Source organism: Blennius ocellaris (assembly GCF_963422515.1).
Source record: "Blennius ocellaris genome assembly, chromosome: 3".
NCBI lineage: Eukaryota > Metazoa > Chordata > Actinopteri > Blenniiformes > Blenniidae > Blennius > Blennius ocellaris.
This window is the reverse complement of record NC_137652.1, coordinates 25820200-25839419: the sequence shown is the minus strand read 5'-3', so window position 1 is coordinate 25839419 and position 19220 is coordinate 25820200. Positions and strand designations below refer to the sequence as shown.

General features: G+C 44.1%; 1 protein-coding gene across 1 annotated transcript in view; it reads left to right on the top strand.

The window, feature by feature from the left end:
- xylt1 (xylosyltransferase I) overlaps positions 1-19220 on the top strand; it is a gene marked incomplete at both ends in the record, with an annotated part of 92035 nt that overhangs the window by 41682 nt on the left and 31133 nt on the right. The window contains one exon of the mRNA XM_080518275.1: positions 12228-12822. Within this exon, the coding sequence (XP_080374401.1) occupies positions 12228-12822 (595 nt within the window). The remainder of the gene's footprint in view (positions 1-12227; positions 12823-19220) is intronic.

The following is a 19220-nucleotide window of genomic DNA, read 5'->3' as shown; positions in this document are numbered from 1 at the left end:
GAGAGACAAGGGGGTAAAGAGACACACTCGGAGAATTGCCACTATCTTCTCATGGCTTGTTGAAGGGCTTTCACACCACTGAGAGATAGAAACCTATTACAGTGTATATAAGCTGTATGATTTAGATTTCCGTTGTCATATGGAAATTCTCAGGGTTCAGCGAGCGGAGAACCAGAGCACACAAAGTGGCACGGGGAATAACAGAGAGGGAGCCTGAATGGTTTTTGGAGTTTTGGATTTCAGCATCATATCCCACAACAAGATGACAGTGTGAAGGGAAACGCTGCGTGGAATCGCGAAGCAGAAGTGTTTCCTGATTGTAAAAGTCCGACTCGCTCTAATTCTGCTTCACGTTCACATTTAGTGAGCATGAGGGTTCCAGCATTACCAAGTAAAGCCAGTTGAAGTTGAAATTAAAAGTTGAAATTGCATTAAACTGAAAGAATGTACTGCTGTTGAACAAATAATCATCCATCCACACGTTCCAACCCACCTTTTTGATGTTGTGGTGTCTCTTATTAAAAAAATTAAAACACTTTTTCCTCCAATGAACATTGCACTGTCAAAGTCCCGTTTTACACAACATCGTTTCAAGTGAAAACGCAATGTTTTTTTTTACGCTTACATTTTCAAAATAATTGCCATGGAAACAGAAGAAATGATGAAATTAGCATGCCAGGCCATGAGTTGGTGCTGTTGTTTGTTTTACTGACGAATCCACACACACAAAGAAACAAAACAACAAACAACAAAAGGTTATAAACATTAACAATGGGAGTGCGCTGACATTTTATGGACAGACGATCAAGTTGGATTGTTATTACAGTGACTGTCAACTGTAAAACTACCAAGTCCCAGGAGAAGATGAACTGGGACTCATGTCACTATGGAGGACAACATTGTTGTTATTGTCCATCTCCTGAGCACGTGCAGAAGAACTGTTTACTACAGCTGTTGTGCAGATGTGCAGTGGCAGCATGTCGGACACGTTTTCAAAAAGTAGCATTTTACATGGCTCGCAGCACCAAAACGCTACGGAAGTTTTGCGTTTTCACTTGGAAAGGTTGTCATGGCAACAGGGCCTTAATGGATCTCACTGTGAGGCTACAAGTCGGTCCACTGCACCACACGCTGCACACCGGCCAACGTACTAAATGGAAATATTAAAATATCTCCCCGAGCCTGAACAGACCAGTTGGTTTTGACGTTTTGCCTGCGAACAACTTGCACTCAAACGAATGTAATCAAATGTCTGGTCCCTTCTAACACATCCTGCGGGTTCACTCCTCAAGCAGATTATAAACTATTGACGTTTCAGATGGTAACTGAGAGGCTTCTTAAATGGTAGTCCCTTTGGAGATTTTCAAGCCATTTCTTGCAGGGTTATGTATCAAATTAACGGAACTTAGTATAAGAGAACCAAAACAGTTATTTCTTGAATAATTCAACTAAAAAGCACATCGATTCCTCTTTAAATATGAATTTTAAGATGCATTTATATTTCAGCAATTTCTCACTTTTCCATGTCAGACATGCATTCATTATAAGAACCTCACTCAGTGTGGAGAAGTCGGTTATTTATTTAAAGTTTGGCTATGTACTACTGTAAAGACAGGGAATACTGAATATACTACTGAATATACTGTCACAGTCAGACTCAGATTCTCTGACTAGCTTCTGGCTTCTGCAGCAGAGAAATCATATATTATTCCACACACACGCACACACACACGCGCACACACACACACACACACACACACACACACACACACACACACACACACACACACACACACACACACACACACACACACACACAGGCCCCAGGATAAGTGCGACTTGCACTAAACCAGTTTCACAAGTGACTCATGTGTGTGCACACGCGTGTGCAGATGTGTGTACAACATTGTGTAGCGTGACATTCAGGAGTGCGTGTGTGTGTGTGTGTGTGTGTGTGTGTGTGTGTGTGTGTGTGTGTGTGTGTGTGTGTGTGTGTGTGTGTGTGTGTGTGTGTGTGTGTGTGTGTGTGTGTGTGTGTGTCTATGTCAGAAGTATTGCTGATGTGATGGGGAGCTAAATCTATCCAGACAGAAACATTTTTGAGGTCTTTCTTTCTCAGCGCGTCTCCTTTTTGTGCCGTGAATCATCCAGCGCCATGGTTTCAGTTATAAGCACGAGCTCGGATTAAGGTGGTAGTTATGGTTAACGTTTCGGCAACTGGAAATGAAAATGTGTGTGCGTTCGTAATCCCACCCCCCCCCCCCCCCTCGCGCGCTTTAAGCTGCAAACCGAACCTTGTGAGGCTCACGCACGCCGGCCTCACTTTCGCCACATGCTTTAAGGATTTGAGGCCTAACGTTGTCCTCAGTGTGAAGCTCCTTGTTGTTGGTACGCACTCAGAATTAATCTTTAGGGTTATTTCAGGTCAGCTCAATTTTCTCTTAATCCAATTTTGGGAGAAAATTCTAGAGCAGAATAACATTGATACCAACAGTGTATTTTCTGATATTTTCTCGTATTTCCACTGTAGCAATCACTCAAGTCCATTTCCACAACAGCGAGCAGATTCTAAATTAAATTACACCCATTAAGTGACTCATTTACATTTCAAGCATTTATCTGATGGTCTTATGGAGAATGACTAAAGAGTAAGTGCAAGATATGAATTAGCTTTCTATATTTCAAATGCTCAAAACAGCCAAAAGTAAGAATTATAATAGTTCGCAGTGTGAGCCGAGATTACTAATGTATCATAATATATAAAATAACTGTGGAAGACTAATTGTTTTTCGCGCTGCAGACAGAAGGTAATTAAACAGAGGAATGGCTCCATCGCACAAATGGAATTCAGTCATCATCATTACAAAGTGTGATCGTGACTTTGGTCCATCAAAAAGTGATGCAGCAACCTCACTTCGGTCTTCCAAAGATGTAAATTGAAGAGATAATCCAGTGTCAGGTCCCGTTGACACAACATTTTCAAGGGAAAACTTGAAAGTCAGTTTACACGACAATGGTGCACATTCACTGAAAACGCCGCTGTAACTGGCCGCAGTCAACAGTTATCCTGCACATGCTCAGTAGATGGACGGCACCTGTCACCTGTAATATCAATCCAACTTGATGGAGTCTCTGTGTACTGTTGTCTGTGGTTTCATTACAAAAGCTGCCATAGCACCTCCTCCTGTCACAACATGAAAACGATGTCATTTTCGGCTTTTCTGTAAACATAATTTTCAAAATGTGGCAGTGTAAATGTGAAAGTTCGACGTGTTTTCACTTCTTGTTGTGTAAACGGGGCTTTAAAACACATAATGTGCATATGTACTTCGAGACTCGTCTGTAAATATGATAGCTGAGTTTTAAATCTTAGAATAAAGTTCAGTGTTGAATGTTCGTAGCTTTCACGTCATCTTGAGAGCAGCATGATTATTATTAGTGTTTTTCTCACATCGACTGCTGCCACAAAGCCACGAGGCGAGAGAGAGAGAGACGGGGAAATGTCAGTCCTTCCACAGGCTGTACATGCCCACACAGTCTGAAAAGAGTTATAATGAACTGAAGTAATAACCACCTGAGGTCTTAAATATCAGATCTGGTTGATTGCCGAGGTCGATTCGGATCAGGTTGCACAGGTGGGGGCTTCATATATGAGCCGGCCATCAAAGAACGTCAGTGTTTTCAGATGCACAAAAGCAGAGCTTAGCGGGGAAAAGCATTGCAAGAAGATTACGGTATGGTGCAAGGATTGCAGAGGAACGCAAACATATCGAAAGAGAAGCAAAAATGTTATTTAATTCCACCGTGGCCTTGCAGAAATTCCCCGGAGAATCCGCCTCAACTCATGAGAATCCTGCCATGTATCTGTGGGTGAGTTTCCCAGGCAGAGTTCAGCTGAAGAAGAGGAACCTCTTGCTTCCTTTTGTCTGTGGTCATGAAGTTTCGGGGGGGTTTTTTGTCAGATTTGTGGAAATTATTCCCATTTTTAATGTAAGTGGAAGTACAGATACTTAAAATAAAATCTCTGCTAATAGTAAAAATACTGATCTTGCTTTTTTTTTTTACACAACCGGTGTCTATTCGACTGCTTCAATCTGCAGGCTTGGCCACAGGAAGTCATTGCAACTTGCACCGTAGACTGCACCGGTTAATATACTCTACATGCCTTTCCTGATGCAACCGGGATTCAAACCAGGGTCACCCACACTCACACTCACCTGCCAATGTAATAACCAAAGATGAGCTTTTTTTACTTCATCGTTACACCATGCAGTTCATGCACGCACATCACCTGTGCAAACACACTATCGTTGTGGAAATACTGCAGTTGACAGGGTGGATTCAGCAACTTCTCTCAAGGCGGCGGGTCACAAATGAAATTATATTGTCATTTAAAAAAAAAAAATTTAAAATACTTATATTTCAAAGAAAAACATAAATTCTTGGTATTCTCAAATTTGTCCGCATCTGTATAGATATGTTACTATTAACATTCTGAGATTAAAACAAGTCACAAGCCAGTTTGAAGATTTTAAGGAGGACAGAGTGCGGAAAGTAAATTAAAGGTACTTTCGCACTCGAAGCCGCTGAAAATGCATCATTTCGAAAACGCTCCGTCTTCATGTAGAAACAGTGGTACTGTGCATGCGCACTGCTGCCGTGGTAAATTGTTGTTCTGCACATGCTCAGTCGATGGACAATAGGAACAACGGTTTCCTCCAGAGTGTCGTGAGTCCCAGTCTATCTTATGGGACTTGGTAGTTTAATAGTTGACAGTCACTTTAATAACAATCCAACTTGGTCGTCCGTCCATACAAATATCTGTGTATCCGCATTGGTAATGTTTATAGTGTATTGTTCTCTGCGTGCATGTGTGTGGAGTTTTATTACAAATATAAATAGCACCCACTAGTGGCCCTACAGATAAATTACATCGTTTTCAGCATTTCTGCTGTTTCAGTGTAAAAGGACATTGTTTTCAAAATGTCATTTGCCACTTCTGTTAGTCTCCCAGTAAACATTTATAGTTGCGTCAGTAAACCAAAACATTCACACACAGAATTGTCCACGGGACAGAAATGAACATTTTACAGCCAGTTCACCTTTGCTCTCAGATTTTGGTGTAAACCGACAAGCTGCAGCCCTCGGATCATGATCTCTCAAAGTCTTTAATCTCTTCTCACTGCTTTCAACCAGTAGCAACAGATTGCATTCATTTGTGTATTTATCAAAATTTGCCGAGAGCCCCCCCCCCCCTTTTTTTCCTTTTTTCCCCGTCAAATATCTTGTTTTCTTTCCACTTGGTGCATCCTTTCTTCAAATTTCATTTCCTATTCTGAAAGCTGAACTTATTCCCTGCTCTTCTCGCTGTTTCTGTCTCTCCCAGATATTTGTAACACATTTGTGCTCACGCACGCACACACACACACACACACACACACACACACACACACACACACACACACACACACACACACACACACACACACTCCACTTCCAACTCTTTAGCTGCAGGGCTTGTCACAGGGCACACAAGAGGCTTCTGTGCATACCAAACCCAGACTGTTCATTCAGAGCTGCCACTAATCACGCATTTGCCCGCGCACACACGCACGCTTACATTACATGTGACCGGCGTTCTCCGGCTTTAGCCTCTGGAAAAGAAAAGGGGGTTGAAGGGATTGGCCAAAGGGGGGGAAAAGAAAAGGGAAGGTGGCAGTAACTCATGACTAGAAGACAGAAAACTGTGTGCAAGATGCATCCAAGAACGAACAAGAACAAGCTCCCGTGGGATCCACCAAACACATGGATCGCGACATATATATCGGAGTGATTCTTTTTTTATTTTTTTTATTTCATTTAGCCGGCTTCCTGCTCTTTTGCTCCTGCTGTTGTGTAACCACAGTTAAACACCTTTTAAAAGTCTCTGCTCCTGGCACTTTGTTATTGAGCTGCATTGAAATGCAGTCCACTGTGTGAAACTTCATCAATCTTTATGAGCGTTTGATTGCTTTAATTCGACTCCCAATATACAAGAGAGCTTCATCTTCCGTCCCCCAATCTGTCCAGCTGATTGATAAGGCTTCCATGAAGTCACTGAGCATTTGGGTTGCGCCCGCTCTACCCCGGCTCATTTCTCCACCGAGTGTCCTGAGGTGCCGGAGCAGCTGTGAACCAAGTCTGTCAGTGTATCCGTCTCCCGCGTCACGCCAGACGCCACTTCTCGCTCAGAGTATTGTGGGGATTCAGTTCAGGTGATTAATCTGAGCTCGTTAGCCACATGGCAGGCAGGTCGGCGCAGAAGCCGGCCTTCACGTCGCCGACCCGTCCCAGCACCCTCCTCCTCCTCCTCCTCCTCCTCCTCCTCGTCCTCGCACATAGCCACCATCGCCCCGTTAAACTGTGCGTTTTTGGTACATTGTGATTGGACGGCGTGCGTCGCTGTTTATGCACCAGCTTGTGTTGACGGAGTGCGCGCTGCTGGCACACGCAGTAGCTTATCTCCACCCGGCCCCATAGGAATGATGTCTTTTAAAAGGAAGCGGGCTGGGAGGGTGGGGTGAAACTGATATGTGCTGCTACCTTGCTCTCCCTCACATCTCCCATGGGACTGCAACAGTAAATGATGGCATTTGGGAGGAGAGGAGGAGGCGGGGCAGATGAACTGCTTTCCTTCCTGGTGCGAGGGATGATACGGCAGAAAAGGGGAGGAGGCGGAGGAGCGGTGGGGGCTGGACAGGTGCTGAGAGAGAGATATGTGTTGTTGTTTTTTTTTTTTCTTTTCTTTTCTTCAGCTCTCTCTCTGCTGCACAGGAGCTCAGGAGGGAGTGGGCGGGCGGGCGAGGGGAGAGGATGGAGAGAAAGGCAGAGCGAGAGAAAAAGGACAGGTGAAATATTTCCCCCTGTGGCAGAGGAAATGAGAGAAAGTGGAAAGGGCCAGCTCTGTACTGAGAAATGGACTAAACCATCCCCAGAGGGGGTGCTGCAACTACCGGCTCCACAGGCCGCTCTCTCAATGTACCCACCAGTGATGGATGATTTTAACGTTTACCCCCTCTGCTTTCTTCCTCGCTCCTCAGCAGAGCTCGGGGAGAATGTGTGTGTGTGTGTGTGTGTGTGTGTGTGTGTGTGTGGTGTGTGTGTGTGTGTGTGTGTGTGTGTGTGTGTGTGTGTGTGTGTGTGTGTGTGTGTGTGTGTGTGTGTGCTTCACCACCAGCTCGCCACATGCCAGGCACTCCTGGCTCGGCCTCGTCGACATTCCCAGGGAGCAGACTACGTATCCCCCCCCCCATAACAATCGATGGCTCCCCCGAGCTCCCGCCCCCATCCACAGCCCCACGCAGTCCCTATCTCCAATGGCCGCCACCGCTATTAATTCTGTGCCCCACCGCTTCCTGCTTAGAGCCCGGGCCCCGAGATTAAAGAGCAACACAGTTACCGCGGTCCTTTGCTCACAGGAGGAGCTGCAGGGGGAGGAAGAAGGACGATTGTTCATCCAGAGAAGTCTCCTCTGTGCAAAGCTTACAAATACGACTCATTTCCACATCGGGCCGCGTGGGGCCAGCTGTTGTGCAATTAATTTGCATCAAATCAAATTGTTTGTCCTCCACAAAAGAAAGCAGTTATGTCCACGAGGGATGCATTTTAAGTGGAAGCCTTGAGTACAGAAATCTCCACTCAAAATGACTCCATCAAGCTGTCACACTGTGTACAGAACTATTTCAGTAGCCAAATGAACTGTTAATGACGACGTGGAGAAACAGGCAGTGCAGTGGTTGGTGCTCCCGCTTTTAGAGAATGTTCTGTTTGGGAGATTTTCTCGTGTGCGCTTCAGTTGTTTTTCATTCTGGTTTCCTAAACACATGTATTTGAGTTGAAATGGTCACACTAAGGCCCTGTCCACACGACAACGCCGTTTCATGCAACCACATTGCTTTTCCACGATAATCCACATGTCGCAGCGTTTTAGGAGCCTGAAAACTAGGGGTTGTTTTTTTTTCAAACATGTTCCAGAGTGGCAACATTTTAAAACGCCACCTCAGCTTTGACATGTGGATGGGCAAGATTAGATTTGCTGAAAATTATGATGTCATCACCCCAATAAGCCCATGACATCACTTAACAACTACAACAATGTTGGACTACATGCTCCAGAATGTTCTACAGAAGCTACTGATGCTATTTGATTTAATAGGGCAAGATGTTGGATTTTCTTGGATATGTGGATTTTTTTCATGCCCCGTGTTTTTTTTCTCTATTTTTGGTCTGTTGCAGAGTTACATTACCCACTATAGGCCTGGTATATGTACTACATCGTTTTGAGTCATTTTTATGCTGCTGTGTCGATGGATGGGCAAAAAAAAAAAAAAACAATGGGGAGAAAAACGATTGTTTTAGCTCGTGTGCAGTAGTGCAAACAGTCTAATTTCATCTTGAGTCGGCCGTACTGCTAAAATTGTGCCATAATAACCTTTAAAGTTTCTTTTTGTTGTGGTGTCCATTATACGAGATGGATATTGTCTATATTTGCACAAAAACTAAGGAAAATGACTACAGCCTCAACATTAAGTCAATTTTACTGAAACTCTCAGGTACAAAGTACCGTGAAATTTGCACCGAAAATCTTCTCCTGTAGCTGTTGGATTATGCATGATTTCACAAACTGACCATGACAGCGTGGCATTGAGGCTAGTTTGATAGCGATGAGGTCACAAGCTTTCATGGCAGCATCACTGTGGTCAGGTATTCAGTGTGATGAAGGCAGATAAAGGCTGGAGGTTACATTTTCAAAAACAAACTAGTTGGTTCTAACATTGGAAAATCAAGTCAGACTCAGCCGGCTTAATTAATCCCAACCAGGAAAATTCAGACATCTTCCCAAATCAGCCAAGAAAAAGAAGTATTTAAGAATTTTCAAGCAAACCTCATCTGTTCCCGGCTTGCTGATGAAGAACCTGAGAACAAGGTTTGTCTACACTCGTGATACTGACCAAACCGTATCAACAAAAACAACCACTTGTCTAATATATTTGTGACAACGAATGAAAAAGTGCATAAAACATTTCACCTCGGGCTAAAATGTTGTATCTGTCTGGTGATAAGTTGAGGAACACTCTGGCCTTGTTTTCCCTCTTTGCTCACTTGGGCATTTTTCTAAATTAACTGTGTCCCTCATCTTCTCATCTCTCTCACAGTGGGAGTCAAAGCGGGAGTATCTCCAGGGCAAACACATGCTGCATCCACTTTACTCCCTCTCCCGCTCTCTTGCTCTCCTTTTAAACACAAACACAAGTCAAGTGTAGAGTTTTGCACGCACAAACGCAAAAAAAAAAAGCCGTTATAATCGTGAATGCACACAGACTCATATTACCTTTGCAAACATCCAGTGACTTGCAGTGCCTGGATTAGCCCCCTGAAAGCATTCCCTTTGAAACTCAGCGAGTGGGGATTTCTTTTTAGGTGATCACTGGCCTAAGCAGCTGTTACACGCAGGATTAGCAGGTTCTGCCATTCAGACAAACATGGACTGTTTAAACTGGCGGGGTGAAGAAGGCAGAGGGAGAGACAAGGAGGAGAAGAAAAGGGGAGTGGGGTTATGACAGGAGGGGGGGAAGGAGATGAAGTCAAGAATAGCAAAGTGGGAAAGAAGAGGGAAGAAAAGGAGGTGTGAGAGATGTGAACTGGGGAGCGGATGATGAGAGAACAGAGCGAGATGTGGAGCAGAAGGGATGAGAGACGAGTGGAGCGGAGGGGAGGAATCGGCATGTGTGAAGAGGACTGTGAAGGGCAGAGGAGGAAGAGGAGGGAGTTAAGGGAAGTCAGATGGACGTAGCGGGGAGGCAATACGCTGAGAGCTGTCCCGGCTTGTGAGAATCAAAAGCTTAAGGCGAGCCGACAATGAAAGTGTTGTTCCTCGCCGTGTTTGATCCAGCTTTTTTTGTTTCTTGTTTCGCCGCTATAATATCACTGCCCCGCTCCCGTCTCTCCGACTGTGCGAGTGTGTCATCCGGACACCTTTGTAATTGTGCCTGTACAAGGTGTTTACAGGGAGGGAAGGTTGATGGGCCGATAACGGGCCCGCGCTTCAGGGCGACGGAGGCATTTCCACGCTGCGCTGCTGGCTCACTGTCGCACCTCGCTTCTTTTCCTCGTGTGTCTCACCTCTCCTGCATCCACCTACCTCATATTACACCTACACACCCCTCTTTCTTCGGGCTGTTTGTGTCTCGCAAATGGAGAAAATACATCTGGGATCCCTTGTTTTCATGAGCTTTATCTGTCTTTAGCTGCTGTGTGTCATTACGTCACCCCTTGCACTCCCGCCCACACTTTTTTCTCTCCGCCGCTCCTCTTGTGTGTCGAGCGAGGTGTGCGACGGCAGTATGGTCGTCAGACAGCCTTCCTACTTGTTGTTGTTTGGTTTTTTTTAAACAGTACCAAGTCCTGGAAACCTGGAAGCAGAACTCACACGTCGTCTCAACGCCACATTTACCTCTTCTGCTTTGCTCTGTAGCGCTCTTTCACTTTCAACCTATTCAAGCAGAAGGAAAAAAATAATTTTATCATGACATAATGCATTCTTCATCAACTATCAGAGCAAAGGGAATAATCCACTAAATCAGGGGTGTCAAACACATTTTAGTTCAGGGGCCACATACAGATCAATTTCATCTTTCATTGGTTGGACCAGTAAAATAGTGCCATAATAACATTTAAATTAAAAAAAAATTTATTTTTTGTGATGAAAATGTCAACATTTTCGCAAAACCAAACAACTACTAGCAAAAATCATCTTCTTCTATAGCTGTTGCTTTATGGGAGGTTTTTTTATGAAGTCAACCTGACTGCATGGCTTTGAGGCCAGTTTTGGTTTTATTATTTGACGCTCTTACTCTAAAGGTAAAAAAAAAAAAACATTTTTTGATTTACTGCAAACATGACATTATGTGCACAGAAGTGTGGAAGCTGATTTACAAACAGCACGTACTGACAGAGGGATGAAATCAATGAAAATGAAAAGATAGTCCAAATGGCTCCACCTGAAATGTTGCTCCTAATTTGATGAGTCATTTCCTCTCCTGGCTCAACATGACTTATACGTTTTTCTTCTCAGTTTGACCTCAAATTTTAACTTTTTGAAAGATCGTCGATCTGATTGTGATTATTCTTTATTTATTTATTTGCTCCAACGATCCAGCATGTTTGAGAAATTCCTCCATCAACATGCCCAACTCCACATTTTTGTACTTGCATTATTGTTTCTTTCAGATCGGCCCTCATTTAAAAGCTGCTGTTTTCACGTCATGCCGTGATTAATAAATCACCAGAAGAATGCACACAAACAAAAAGTTCAATTTTGTGCTCATGCAAAACAATTTATTTGCGTGAGCGTGCATTTTTCAAGTGTTGTACACAACTGTAGTGAGTCGTGCACAAAGTGCCAAATTGTAAACTTAACATAAGTATTTATTTCCCCGAAATTCCTTTGAAATGTTTTAGGGTCGATACAGTTCCCCGCAGTCCTGTAACCACAAGGTGGGTCAGACCACAATTCAAATGCGTGCAAAGAGTAGAAACCATGCACACACACACACACACACACACACACACTATCTCTATCTCATATATGCAGACACACGGCACTGTGACAACTGCAGCCTTTCCAGTCACATGCCACATCACTACATTTCCGTCATATTCTCGTGTGGCTCCAGTGAAAAGTGAATCGAGCACACACACAACACACACACACACACACACACACACACACACACACACACACACACACACACACACACACACACACACACACACACACACACACACACACACACACACACACACACACACACATATTCTTGCCCTTTATCCCTTCTTGGTAATCTGTTTACGGAGTGCTGGGCCCATTTGAGGGAGAATTTAATTGAAACCGAGGCTAATCTGATGATGGCACGAAGCGGCAGAGCCCTCAGCCCTGCATCACCTCCAGTTAGGTTGCACCTTGTACTCCTCACACTCAATACCTTGCTACTTCATTTCATGCCTCACGGTTCAATGCAGCGCTGCCCACTCATACATGCCACATTGATTGTTAATCCGACACTTGATATGCACCGTGCTCACTCAATTCTGATCTTGTTTTTCTTGTTTGTTCTCCCCCCCAACCCCACCTCCTCTTCCTCACTGTCCAACGCTCTCCTCCTCCTGTTTCCACTCTCTTTATTCAGGATGGATATTACTCCCACCGGCCGAAGGAGAAAAGCCGAGTCGACAGCAACAACGAGAACTCTGTGCCCAAAGACTTTGAGAATATAGACAATAGTAACTTTGGTGCGCGCTCGCAGCCCCACCGGCAGTCGGTGAGCGCCACCAGCAGCAAGCAGCAGCGGGAGCACCTGCAGGAGAAGGCCCATGCCCAGCAGCAGGCCTGGCGGGACAACTCCCAGAGTCTGGGCCGCGGCTCAAACGAGGTTCTGCCCGTCGGCCACCAGCCGCTGGCAGTCGGCAACAACGTGTCCTATGCAGGCGGTCAAGGCTACCGGCACCACTACCGCGCCTCGCAGGCCCAGCAGGCCCAGCAGGCCCAGCAGGCCCAGCCGCAGCACAGGCACCAGCACCCCCACAGGAGGCAGGCGACCGCAGCCACGCTGGAGGTGACCTACGACCAGCCGCCCAAGTGCGAGATCAGCGGGAAGGAAGCCATTTCGGCTCTGTCCAGGGCCAAGAGCAAAGAGTGCCGGCAACAGATCGCTGAAGTGTACTGCAGACACAAGGAGGGCCAGTTAATGCCTGAGAAGGTCAGCCGCTATTGTCCCATGGAGGGTGAGTCCATCATCACAATTAAAGTGATTGATTGTTTAATTTTAGTTCAAGAGTCGACACGGTCACAAAAAGTGCAACAGTGAATGGGTCAATATCTGTCAAGCGATCCTGTGGGTTGTTAAATTATTTTTTTTTTTTATGTTTTGTCTGCTGGAAGCAAAAGCACGCTTTAATCTTGAATGTTTCACAACATTTTGGTTTCGTGGCAACGTACGCAGTAACTGTGGTTTGAACTTGAGGATTTTAACTGGCACTCGACTGGAAGTCAGGATGGATTTGGATCAGGTTTAATTTACAGTGTTGGCAGCAAACAACAATCCAAAATATGTGGCATCTTTTTTTTTTTTTTTCACTCGCCGCCTGCTTTAATCCAGCGCGTGGAGCTCGGCCATAAAAAGAAATGCAGAAATCTTTGATGAGAAATCACCACAAACATTTCAAACTGGCAAAAACATTTGTCTCCTCACGTGTGGCCCAGTTTCCTTGAGTTGATAAGTTGATTGATCAAATAGGTTTTTAGGGCATTTGACACATCATAGTTTGACTTTATTTTTTTTAAATTATGCTTTAACCGGAACGCGACTGTAACACCCCCATTACTGATTCACTACCATGTAACTTTGACATCTGAGCTGAGATGTTTTGTTTAATCAAAACTATCCATTTGGTTATTTAATCTCAACAACATACCAATGTCGTCTTGGTTTCATGTTTATTTTGGGAGTGGAGTCCCCATTGCAACTCTTGCAAACCGCGTAATGTGACATAAAATATGAAAATAGCCTCCTCTGCTGTCAGGCTCAGTGTGACATTATAAAGATAGTAGGTGTCGGTTTGGTTCATCCATGCTGATCGAGGAATACATCTGGAATTATCACACATAAGAGATTGAAACCGAGAGTTTGGTGGTGTAACACTGATGTGACCCCAGTTGTCAGGGTAAGTCTTTAAAACCCTTTAAAACGCAACGATGTTAAAAGCACATATTTGGCCATCATAGAAATTGAGTGAGGTTTTATATCTAATATTTATCTAGCAAGTGCAACAGTTGAAGAATTATATATGAATGTATTGGAACCATAGTTTAAAGTAAAAGCGTTTCTTTTTAATAATGGATCCCAGCAGCTGTTAACAACAACATCTTTTCATGTGAAGCACATAATGAGCCAAGCATCAACAGAAATGCAGTGCTTCTCCTGACACAGGAAGTCTGCTTCAAAATGTGAGTCAAAAGGCCTGATTTACTCAGACGAATTTACTCACATGTTAATATGTTGCACTCTCTCTTGGAGTGTGATTTAATTGTAATTACACTCTGAGTGGCGACACATGCAAACATGAGAATTCAAATTAAGTTGGTGCTGGAAACGTTTTCGTGTTCACTTGCTTGTGTTCTCCGTGGAGAGACTGAGCAGAGCGCTGAGCTCCCACAAACACAAAGTTGGATGTGTTGGTGGAGGAAGTTATCAAACATAGTGCGTAAAAAAACAGACCCAAATCGTAAACAAACCTTTTTCAGAAGTAGTAAATAACATTGTAAGTTGTATAGTACATTGATTTCATTTGGTATACACACGCACGCACGCGCTCGCACACACATACACACACGCACACACACACACAACACTCAACATTCATTATTCATGAAGGCAACATGGACAGTGTGTGTCTTGTTGTGCGGTCCAAAGTGGGCATAATCCAGAGTGTTAGATTTTAAAATACATTTTGTGTCCAATCTGATAATGAAGTAGGTTTATAGAAAGGAAAGATCTTAGTGATACATACCCCCCCCCCCCCCCCCCCCCCCCCATCCTGGGTTGATGCTTATTATGCATGGTGAATAACTAAGTAATAGTTTGAAATTATTATCATTAGTAGTAGTAGTATTTGTATTTCTATTACATACAAAAAGACATGACATTTACATTGTTATGAATGATATACATAGAATGAATAAATGTATTCACACACCAATTGAGATGAATATTTACTATTCTGTACATACACATAGACACATATACCGCATGTATCTCGTTTAACATGTGTGAAAAGGGAACGGGTCATTCTTATTCAATCTTACCCCCACCTCAATGTTCAATAATCACATTTTACAATAACATAACCTTTTATAATCAATATGCTTGGAAAATTCAATAGCTCAAATGTCAATTTTGTTTTGGTGTGATGTTCGTATCAGGATTACAAAGATAAATGTCATTAGAGCAGCTGTCGTCCCCTCGTCGTTCACAGCATGTTTTCCTGTAAACTGTACAGGCCTCTTTCTGAGACAAGTTAAAACAAGCACTGGCCACTGGGCTAAACACAGAAGCTGGACTTTGACCACCAGGCATTAGTAGGTGGTTAAATATTTCCTGTAAAAGTAATTACGATTTCTCCTCAAAGGCTGGAGATTTTATGTTTTGCTGACGTGTAATCGCTGAAGTAAATTGTTGGAGAACATTGGGATGCTGCTGTATTCTCTGTAAATTGGTCTCCAGTTTTCATTTGTTTTGTCAAGCTGGCCACAGAACACCAGTCCTTCTGTGTGTTTCACTCGCACGCACACTTTTTTTTTTTCCTTCCAAAGAATTTATGGACATCTGCAGTCTGGTTGCAGATTCTGTAAACAAAATCTGTTGCGGCTGCAGCCATGAGCGCACAGCATGCATCAGCAGCCACGTTTCAATGAACATCCCGTACACACACACACACACACACACACCACACACACACACACACACACACGGACCGAACGCAGGAACTCCAGCGTGGCAGCAGGAGGAGAACGATACGATGCATACCGTCTGTTCCCGCCAGATACCGCTGCAGAACTCGCTCCTGTTGTTTTTAACTTGAGGCGGCGACTTAGCAACTTCTCTTGTGTTTCCCCCTCTGAGGAGCCGGTGTATCGTTTTGTCTGTGACTTAGCTCCCATCATTTCACACGGCATCTCGCCGCCCCACTCAAACTGACAATTTTGATCAAAAGAGACAAAGAAATTGAAAAGGGCTTTCCCCTGGCGGCTGGGCTGTAACAACACGACAGCTAAATTAAATCACTTCTCTCTCCCTCCGTCTGCCCGCCCGCCGCCTGCCAACGCGTTATCTCTCCTTCTCTTCCCTCCTCGCTTCTTCCTCCCAATTCAAGTCCTAACCTTGTTAGCAGAAAATTGTCCAATTTGATTTGATCGGTATTCCGTCCTTGAGGCTTTGGCTGGAGTTAGTGGAGCGTTTAGCATGTTAGCTGGCGATGTGGACGCTGATTGTTTGGTCGTTGCTTATTGGTTGCGGGAGCAGAAATGTTGGCTCGCGCCGAATCGATGCTACCGTGTGGCGTGTGAAACAAGTAGACATTGGTTTAAACATGTGATTCCGACTGGAATGGCGAACAAAACTTTTACTTTGTTCTGGCCTGAATGTAAACGTAAAACGCTTGTGTACTTTTACACGCCGACCTTTTCTAAGCGAAAACGTGAAACCGAAATGAAAACGATCATATCATTATCGCAATAATCACATTGTGGAGACAGAGGTCACAATAGAGACTCGTTGGTCAAGCTGTGTCGCTACATCCGTCCGGCGCGGTTGATTTAAAGAACACAACCCTGCAGATCGGTGCTGCCGAGTTGAATTTTCTCATTTCAGTCACATGAATCAGAGCCGTCGCTGTGATTTACATCCCCGAGCCTGCCTGTGTGCATGTGTTCCAGCGGCAGACGCCATCTCTCAAGACATTTTCGAATGCAATTCGGTACAAGCCCTTTGGGGTAAAAAGCTGGGCTCTTGTTCTAACCTCTCGTATGAGCAGTTAAGATGGAGGGTGTGGTAAGAGCCCCAAGTTACACAGGATGATGGAGGAAGAGAGTGGGCTGATAGCAGATGAGGGAAAGGCAGTTTAAAAGATTGATGGCGAAGGGAAGGATGATGAAGTGTGATGAGTTCAGGAGGCCTTCTGTTTCTCCTTGCAACGGGACCCGCGGTTGTCTTCGTGTGTGTGTCTGACGTCTGCGACGCCACACATGAAGCTCCGCAAACAGATAAACACACGTTATACACACACATGCACACACACACACACACACACACACACACACACACACACAACCCCCCCCCCCCCCCCCCCCCACCAATGACACACACACACCCGTGCTCATTAGTTCAGCTAGCTAGCATGGCACACTCTCTCTCAAAGTGCTTTCTGAAGCGACTGGCCAATTATCCGTGTGCAAAGCAAACCAGTGAACCTTCTTAGCTGGCCACCAATTACTGTTCAATCTGATACGGCCCACAGCAGACCCCCCCCCAGCTGTCTCACACACACACACACGCACACACACACACGCACACAGACACACACATACACAAACACGCGCGCACATACACATGCAGAAAGATAGAGGAAAGAGCACCAAGAAAATGAGTGCGAGAGAATGACAGGAGCCGCGGCCAATTGGAGCCAGGGGAGCGTGTCATTAACCTCACCCCTGTGGTCAGAGCCGTGTTGGACACCGGCCCTTAAATTTGAATGAATAAGATTAGCTGAACAAGACAAATCAGGCCTTCTTTTTTTTTTTTTTTTGCCCCAGTCATAAAGAGAAGACACAACGGACACATGCCCTTAGATTCAGAGTAATTACAGGACGTCCCAGAAATGATCCAGGAGGGGATTTTTTTTTTTTTTTTTTTTTTTTCCCTTGTCGCCCCGAGGGAATAAACACTCCCCTCATCTCTCTGTGCTTCTAAACCACAGAAAGGCTCTTGGGAGCTGGAGTCCCAAATTATAGTCATTAATCTGCTTAAAGCACGTTCTGTGAACAAACACGTCTCATGAGCTGCGTGTGCACATTTGCTGTAATAACTGAATAATCTAAAACAAACAACGTCTGTGATCGCGTTCGGGGAATTGACAATGCATAACTGCTTAGGCAATTAAAACACATATTTTATATATATTTGTCTGTCTTTAGGTTGAGGGTGTTTTCCAGCGGGTTTGTGGTTGTATGAAACCACACAATGGGGCTCTGCGAGGCGAGCGGCGGCTCCCCGGAGAGGCCTGGGATTGTTTCAGTGGCCGAGCGGCTCCGCGTTCGCCTCGTTGTCGTCTGGCCGAGATCTCAGGCTTCTTCTGGGAGTTTTGCCTGAGAGGAATGATGGCGCATTGTCAAACTGTGCTCCACCCCGGGCGCCTTCGTGGAATTCCCGTCCCAGTGGTTTCAGTGGTTGCCGCGTGGCCGAAACTCTCGTAGTTGTAATTTAATCGTGATATAAATAGAGGAGTGACTCATGGCTTTGTGGACCGGTTGTCTTTGGTCATCTGACATTTGCAAGGCCTTAAATATTCATGTGTTGGTGTGTCATCACTTGGGATGCACCCCTTTATTTTATTTTTTGGTTGCATCCCTACATCCTCTGTACTGCTTCATCCACATCTGGATCTGACTGATTTGAAGCTATTTGGAGTCACCTTTCATTCACGCATTGTGTTCGTTATACAAAACAAATGTAGGGGTTTTAGCGGTCAAACTGAGGTGACAACATCTAACACCAACAACAAACCGGAGAGAATAACTGTTTTATAATGAGATTTTAGAGCAGGAAGTAGAGGCGGACAGATAAACGGACAAAATTGAATACCTCATAATCTTGGATCCGGTTCTTTTGAAGGTAAATGAATATAACAAGAAAAAGGTGCACATTTGCTTGAGCGTAAACAGGACATGAATAAACAATGACCTTAATTATTGACTTTATTAACACTTTTAACACACATCAATATACAGCGAAACAGAAATATCTTGGAGTTTCATCTATCAAGTTGAATATTTTTTCATTTTTGCCAGCAGTGGATCGGCTGTTGTGTTAATGTGTCTTTTCTTACAATGTTTAAATGTGTAGATGTGTTGTTGTTTTTTGAGTGCATGAAAGATTCAAAGAGAACATTGTACCGGTAATCAAAGCCCATGGATAAGTGAAAAAAACTTTGTTTTCAAACTGACAGCAAAAAACATTACCCACCTTGATAAATAATAAGCTGATCATGGCATTATTATTTATACTTATTTTTTCCGCATGGGGCTCACTTTAACTAAAAATCATGTGGATACATGTGAATAAAATCAGTCTTATTCAGCTTGCCTTCAGTATTTTTATTTCATTTTATTACCATTGTTATAACAAAAAAAAACACACACACGTTTCTGTCATAAATACAAGAGGCTGTGCGGCATTTAGCAAATGCTTTTGAACATCTTTAAACATATCACATTCATCCAGCATTTATTTCATTAATTTTCTTGTAGCTGTGCTCAGTTTGACTTCTTTAACAGCATTTTGCTTGATGTGGTGCCTTTTCCCAAAACTCTTTTTTAAGGTCTTTCTAATTCATGGCTTTAAAACAGG